We start from the raw sequence: 8,385 nt of genomic DNA, 5'->3' as shown, positions 1-8,385 counted from the left end.
GATAGGTAGGTAGGTAGGTAGGTAGGTAGGTAGGTAGGTAGATAGATAGATAGATAGATAGATAGATAGATAGATAGATAGATAGATAGATATAAATAGATACATCATGTGATAGTTGAAAACGCCACATACCTCCTTCCATCTATTAGCTTTCCATGAAGGGCACCGTCCCGATCTACAAGCTTTGTGAGTTCGAGGTTTCTGCAGATGACTGCAATGTTTTTCTTCTAATTTTTTTTGGAGTTGATCAATGCAAAGGACCTCCCGGTACTTTACACCTTTACCACAAGAAGCTGAGCACTACAGAAGATATACAGATACACTCAATGTATAATGTATTTTTATTATCTTATCTCCAAAAGTACAAAATGAAGTAAGAAAAACCCTATTGCTTCAACATTTTTGTTACCCAATGGCCTGGTATTTCCAGTTATTGAGAATTCAAAATTTACCAATGTAAATTAATTCATACTGGCATTATAAAGCAGCCATTCCTTCCACAAAAGTACTGACTATCTAAACTGTACTAACCATAAACTCTGGCACATAAAGATTTAGGTTTACTAAAGTTAAAGACTGTATTTAACTAGCTGAATGTCATGCCCAAACCTGTAATCTGGTTTGTACACAGGGTCACCATTTTGTACATATGTATTATCACACTTTTACACTAAGATCTGATCTTTCTCCATAAAAACAAAATGTCCCCATGATCACTCAGCATTGTGAGCCAACTGAGAAAGCAGCTTTGTTTTCTTCACACATTATTTCTGTATTTTGCACATCTCCGTACTAGCAGTCACCCGATAGAGACAACAAAAGCTTTGAAAATATAATTCCAGGCATGAGTCCAGTGCAGTGTGGTAGACAGCTTGGGCTTTGTCATAGAACACTGCCTTAATGTCAGTTTCTTCCCCTTGGGAAGAGAGGCTAAAACACCATTCCTATAAACTCCCTATAAGATCCACATAAGAGGAATATGGATTGTCCAACATAGTTCTATTACCCATGTGGATCCTTATGAAATATAAGATATATTAGATTCCTCTTTTGCTGTTCTTCTTTCTGAGTTCCCTGAGATGCTCCTGATAACTTTACCATGATAGATGGACCAGAGAAAAGTCAAGCAAGGTAGACACGGGCCCTAGACAACTCTTATTGCATCAGTATGGAAGGAGTGTCTATCATCAGCCCTCCAACTTATACAGTAAAACAGTCTTTTAAAAGAGGAGTGGACATTTGATTCATTTAGAAATATGTAACAGGTTGTGATAATGTTGGATATTGTATTCTCTATATATTTATAACATGTGTACACACACATGCATGCACATACACACACATATAATTAAAGAGGTTGGAGAGATGGCTCAGCAATTAAGACTGTTCAATCATGCAGAATATTACAGGTATTTTTGAGAATAATCAGCTCCTTTACAAAACAATTGCAACGGGAGAAAAGAGACTGAACTTGAGACTTCAGTCTAGTCTGGAATGCAGACTCACATGGCATGAACCAAAAAGCCACTCTTCAGAAAACAGAACAGTTTTCTATTCATTTCCTACTCTTTTTATTCCACCTTATTTTAATTTACTGGAGTTATCTAAACTATGATTAGTTAATTCAAACCATCACTATACACACCCTAAATGTAAACCAATTTTATAAACCAATTTCATAAGAAAATTTTTATTTTTATAAAAGTAAAATTAATAAATATAACTTAAAGTATATTTCTTATTTGTTCAAGAAATGGCAGTACCACTCTTTTGCCTTTAATTCATTCTCTTCTTACATTATGAAACACCCAGTTTTAATCAATACTCTCTTTTCAAATATTGTCTTACACAACTTGTCATCACGGTTTGTGTGAGGTTTTTTTCACTTCACTTTATGTGTAAGGGTGTTTTAACCTCATATATGCTTGTGTATCACATGTGTGCAGTGCCTGCAGAGGCCAGAAATGGGCACTGGATGCTCTGAGACTAGAGCTACAAATGGTTGTGAGCTGCCTTAGGCATTAAGGATCAGCCAGTGCACTTAACTGCTGAGCCATCTCTCCAACTTCATGATCATGAAAATTCAAGGTACAATAATATTTCTCATCCTTTTGTTGTTTTTTTTTAAATTTCATTTTACATTCCATCCTTAGTTCTGTCCCTCTCCTCCCACCCCTGCCTCCCACCTGCCCCCCCCCCAAGACCATTCCCATCCACTCCTCCCAAGAGGTAAAGGCTCCCATGGGAAATCAACAAAGTCTGTCACATAAAGTTGGTCCTCACTCTTTAATGTTAAAGAATGCCCATTATTTTCTTTCTTAGATTAACTATCCCAAGTTCTTTTACTTCTCTAAAGGCTCCAAATTTGTCTATACACACAAATAAGTGTGTGCGAGCTCACACACACACACACACACACACACACACACACACACACTCCTCTAAGCTACAAAAACTACAGAATCAAACATTTGCAAAGTGATTTATGCTTTGGATGGACTTAAAATAAAACTCTTTCTTTTGAGTTCTGAACAAATACAGATCTGTTTTCCCCCCAAGTTCTGAGGAAGAGTAACTGCAGCATTTTATCACGTCTGATGAATGCCATGTGGGGATTTCTCTGAAGTAAAAGAGAAGATGCTATGCAAAGAATTATGTTTTCATTGGAAAGAGGCGGCGACACCATAAACAATAGTGAAACGTTACTCCCTTCTTCACCCAAACCACACTGCGTTCTGGGATGGGAAAACTGCACGAAGTCGTCCATCTCACAGAAACCCACAAAACACAGCGATCGTTTCCTCTGGTGCCACAGAAAGATCTGCTCTTTTCTCTCAACTTCTAAGACACTGATATCTGATTATTCCCTTGGAATTATATTAATGCCATAAAGCTCCTGTCTCGCATTCTTGTCGATGATATCTTCTTAAAAGTCACCTGCATCTCCTACAGTCTTTCAAAGCTTGAGTATTGCTCATTCAGAACCATGGTTGCCATAATCATTTCTCATCCATGTCTACAGCATGCTTTGATCACTCCCACCATTTGCCTCTATTGTCATCTCCTTCTCTATCTCAATTCCCTTCCTCTCCTCTAATGGATGAAGATGGTTCACAATCACAAGAACACAAGCTGCTTCCGACACAACAATGGCAAATAAGCATCAAGTATTCCAAATCAATATTGTTTACAAATGAGTTGAATAAAAATTTCTATTAAAAACAAAACAGGCCATTTGAAGGAAATGCACAGCTTGCATGTGATAAAACAGAGCCATTCCAGGCCTTCAGGTGACCTGAAGCTTCCTAATCCGGGAGATTGCAGCCTATACTGATAGGAATTAACTCTAGAACAGGAATATTCTATTGATGGAGGAGGGTCATATGTCTATTGGTTAATAAAAAAAAACTGCCTTGGCCCTTTTGATAGGACAAGAGCTTAAATAGGCGGAGTAGAAAAAACAGAATGCTGGGGAAAAAAAGCCGAGTCAGACAGTCACCATGATGCTCTGACCCCAGACGGATGTAGGCTAGAATCCTTCCTGGTAAGTAACCATCTCATGGGGCTACACAGATTATTAAAAATGGGTTAATCAAGATGTGAGAGTTAGCCAATAAGAGGCTGGAACTAATGGGCCAGGCAGTGTTCAAAACAGTAATATTCTATACTGAGAAGAATTAACTCTAGAAAGGTATAGTCTTCCTTTTACAAAATTGTTGCAAGGAATTATAGAAAAAGGTTATTTGTTATTTCAGTACAGATGATAGAAAAATCAACCGCTCAATTCTGGATACTTTTTGACTAGTTTTAAAACCATAAACTGCTGAACAAAATCAAATGAGGATGTAGAGTTTGCTTTGATCTAACACGCGAGAGCCTTTGCTTCTCCAGATGTTTATAAACTTGTTTAATCCAGAACTGTATCCTTTCTGACAGTTGCACGAAGCATACTGACATTGGGAGAATTAATATGCATGCTAGCTAGTACTAACACAACAGCCCTAAAATACATCTATTGCTGTCCACCTCAGTGATGCAGAACCGGCCCTGTACAGATGTCCATTTTTATGTGACATAAGTAAGATAACATTTGTGAAGGCAAAAGTGAGATACTTTTTCTTTATGTGAAGAAATGATTAAACAAAACTTCTAAGAGCATTTATAACACTATGAAAGTTGTAAAACCATATGAATCAGTAAAGAACCAGAAGAATACAGAACAGCACACTGATTTTAAGTGGGGGCAGGTTTAAGGACATTTTCCGTGCTGCCTATGGGGGTCAGTAAATGGCAAAGACGGAGATCAGTGGATGAGACAGTTATAATGTCTTTCCCTGGAGAGTACTCCACCTACCCCACCTAGGATGCCTACACACACCCTTTCCTTCCTCACCAACGCCATGGCACATTTACCCTGCTCAATACTGAGCGTAACCTTCATTTCCTCTATAAAAGCGGCTTTGCTCTTTTCTGAGTGTCTCGTTTTATAATAGTAGACAATCTGTCTCCTCCTAATCTTCAAGAATCTTTAATTCAGAATATGCATGCTTAGGTTGGTTCTCACAGTTCCCTTCTTACACACCCTGCTTCTCATTCCTCTGCCTCTACTCGTCTTTTCTCTGTGTCTTTTTTCTCTTGGATAATAAACAAGCCAAGAACAGATGCACCAAAGAGAAGCATGGAAAATAGGAAGGCCTCAGAATCACTTTTTCCCAATTTAAAGCATTACAAGTTGTTCACTTTCCTCTTCTATGAAGAAGAGATAATTGCAGTACACAATAGACCAGAGGAGTGCGGGTTCATTCACTCCCTTGTGCTTCTCTGACATCACTCAGAGTCCACTGGAGACACCTAACAGGTCTGAAATGGAACTTTCAAAATTCCCTTGTTTCCTACATATGCTGTGTGGTCAGTTGCTCTGAAGTGAAACTCCCTTCTTGAGAGAAGAAGACACTGGGTCGAAAAGTTTACAAAAGTGAAGTCTCAAGACCAGGGAAGCCTGCCTCCATGATTACATAAACAATGCGCGACTCCTAGGGACAGAAGACCGGCAGAGCAGCCAGAAGCTTGTGCAAGGAGCTTCAGGATTCCGCTTTAGTGAGTTGTCCCTGACAGTGATAGAGCTACCTATGTATCACTGGCTGGTTGAGCAAGACTTTGGTGGAATCTTCCCTTTGCCCTGCAGCTAGTGCTGTATCTGGGGTGAATAGACAGTTGTTCCTGCCTCCCCAGGAAAAAAACAGGCAACAACACACCAATAATCATTTTCATTTTAGTCCTTGAAGGTCCTATAACTAGTTACCTCAAAAAAAATCTGAAGTCTGGTCTGTAGGATAGAAGAGAAATCAAAATTAAAACTATAAAAATTGCAAATGTGAATTTCAATTGCCTTAGTATAGTATTCTCTATGAATATAAATGTGCAATATATAATATATAAATATATACATATGCAAATGCATACGTACTTTACTCTTTAGTTGGGGTATTTTTCTATGTTGTCATGTAAATTGTATTTATACTTCTCTAAGAACAAATATTGAAACTAATATTCAACTGTTGGCACATAAGTTAATGTAATCACTATGAAAAACTGTAGGAAGTCCCTCAGAAAACCAAATCCACATCTACTTTATGGTTCAACTGTTTCACTCCTGGCTGTACACCTGAAGGAAATGAAGTTAACACCCTCAAGAGAGACCTGTGTAGCCACTTCGCAGAATGAGGTAGGTGCCCATCAGCCAAGAAGTGGCTAAAGAAAGCCTGCTACGTGCACAGAGTGCCTTTGTTTCCAGCCATTAAGACGAACAAGACATGGTGTTTTCAGAAATACGGGTGGAGCTGGAGTTGGGCTTGTGGGTGAAGTTAGACACAGAAAGACAAGCAGTGCATGCTCCCTTCCTCTGGAAACAACAACAAACTCCGACAAGATTGCCTGAAAATAGAAGAGGAACTGATAAAGACGAAAAAGAGGAAGGATCTGCAGAAAGGGAGTGGTGAGGGGGTGACTATATCATCACCAGTTCTCTGAAATGACTTGGATAAATAAATTTGCCAATAACCAGTTCTGAAAATTGGCTTCTAATAAGACCATTTATTTATTCCGGGTCAGTAAATAAGAATTAGAACTATAGGTTAACAGCTGAACCACTGCTCCTTTCACATCCGTCTCATTGAAAGATAAGAAAAACACACCAAGAAGGAAACCTCACGATTTTGCAATATAATTGTAAAACCTTTATATAAAAAGATGCATTTTCAAAACCTCTTCGTAAATGGCTAAAAATTGGGCCATTTAGTTTTTCAGCTACTAGGAAATAAAACCCAAGTTGACATAACCTGAGTTTTTTTTTTCTCAGACATTTGGTTATTTTAGTGCCTTAATGTATTCATTAACTTGGAGTATGTTGATAATGACAATAAGATATACAGCAGTTATAGTAAGAGAATACACTGAACAACCTTGAACAAAACCAAGCAAGGTACTATTGTTCTGTTTAGCTTGGCCTACAAATTTTCTTTAATTTTAAATTTTACTTATTTCCTAATTTTAAGAAAATCTCTTATATTCAGCCATGCTGGTCTTGAACTTTCTATGTAGCAGAGGGTGACCCTGAACTTCTGACCCCCCACCCTGAGTCCCAAGCACTAGGATTACAAGTGTGTGCCATCACTGCTGGTTCTTTTATATATTAGCTTTGGGTGTGCCAGGCAAGTGCTCTACCACTGCGCTACATCCCCAGTCCCCTGACTCTTTCTGTTAAAAATAAGTTTTAGAAGGCATCAAATGATCAGATGAAATGATTATTTCACTTCTAAAGACGAAATCAACTCCTGTTGTCTTTATAATAGAAAGGTCCATCTGTTGAAGGTGTAAATGCTCATGGATACATGGCTCACACACAGCTCCAATGGCTTACTTACTCTATATAAGGTAATAGCTAGATTGTCCATAAGGCTAACAAAGGGCAGCTCACCGAGTGGTAGGAGGATTCACCCGATCTTTCTGTTTCAGGAGAGCTGAGGTCACAGAAAGTGTGTCTTACCCCTAAGGACTGGAATCTCCACTTACCACAAGCTAGACCTCATCTCTACTAAGAGAAGCAAGACTGTCTGCGGAGCACTGGAGTGCAACAGACAGAGCGGCTTGAATTAAATTCCAGACGCTCGGCTGGACTGGACCGTCTCCTCTGGTTAACTGACAGTTGCAAATTGTCAATTCCGTTTTCAGTATTGATTGAATTATTATTACATACATGTATCTGCCTTGTTTGGCTTTTCACTCAAAACTAAAGCTTGGTATGTGATGCTGATGAAGTAGATTTAAATTTTGATAACTGGACAATCTTAACCAGAGCCGTTTTGGTGGAGAATTTTAAACTAACATTTTAATGGTTATGTTTACTCCCTTTGGGATACTGTTATGAAAGGAAAGACAAAAACATGAAGTAAGATCTCAGCAGAGGAATGTTAGCTTGTCAGGTCAGAACACCCTGGAAACAGATATTCCAAGGAGTACAACACGAAGCCTTTCTCTTCTCTCTCTTTGTTAAAGAGTTCTAATACAACAGTATCTAAATAAAAACTGTATCTGACCCCCGGCAGCACTATTGTTCTTGAGACTTCCAGAAATATCTCTGCGAAAGTTTGCCATAGTTTGTCCCTCAGACATAAACCTCCTGCAGCTGCTTCACCCTGAAGAGCATCCACTACAATGGACAAAACCTTCTATAGTTGGATTTCTTCGTTATAAGTCCAAGATTAAAATCATTAAGGCAGTACAGTGATATAGTTGTTTCCAAGAGAACAGACGAATTCGCACATGAAGAGCATCTTGTGGGAAGAGGCCCTGATACGGGGCTATCCCTTAATTCACAATGATACCACACACAGCATTTCCTGAAAGTGATACTGACAGTCTGGAAGTTTAATGGGGTTGGAAGTGCTCCTGTTTTAATCTGTGGCAGATAGCTTTCAACTATGCAGCTAGAATGAGACAGCGGTTGGTTTCGAAAATTATTTACTGCTGAACTATTTTATTCTCTTTAATCAGATTTAAACCTCATAGCTTTTGACAGTTAAGATTTTTAAAGTTAGATTAATTTACAAAATGTTTGGCTCCCAAGCTGAAGAACAAAAATAAATCCCATATAGCAAATATACTCAGCCTATTCCCTTCTGTCGAGATCTCTGTAGCAATCATAACTTTTAAATTTCTATTTTATGCTCTAAACTTTATTTTTGACTGTATGTACGTATATCTTCATATACACATAATAGATTTACAGTTCTAATTTGGGCAATGCATATACATACATACATATACATACATACATATATATATATATATATATATATATATATATATATATATATATATATATAT

The 8,385-nt window shown here is 38.1% G+C and overlaps 1 protein-coding gene across 1 annotated transcript in view; it reads right to left on the bottom strand.

Annotated features, from left to right (window-relative positions):
- Adamts20 (ADAM metallopeptidase with thrombospondin type 1 motif 20) overlaps positions 1-8,385 on the bottom strand; it is a 120,255-nt gene that overhangs the window by 24,424 nt on the left and 87,446 nt on the right. The window contains exon 29 of the mRNA XM_005354301.2: positions 133-300. Coding sequence (XP_005354358.1) covers positions 133-300 — 168 coding nt within the window. The remainder of the gene's footprint in view (positions 1-132; positions 301-8,385) is intronic.

The sequence above is a fragment of the Microtus ochrogaster genome, chromosome 15 (genome assembly GCF_000317375.1).
Source record: "Microtus ochrogaster isolate Prairie Vole_2 chromosome 15, MicOch1.0, whole genome shotgun sequence".
In the NCBI taxonomy this organism is placed as follows: Eukaryota; Metazoa; Chordata; class Mammalia; order Rodentia; family Cricetidae; genus Microtus; species Microtus ochrogaster.
Note: the sequence above shows the minus strand (reverse complement) of the source record. Positions and strands in the feature narration are given on the sequence as shown.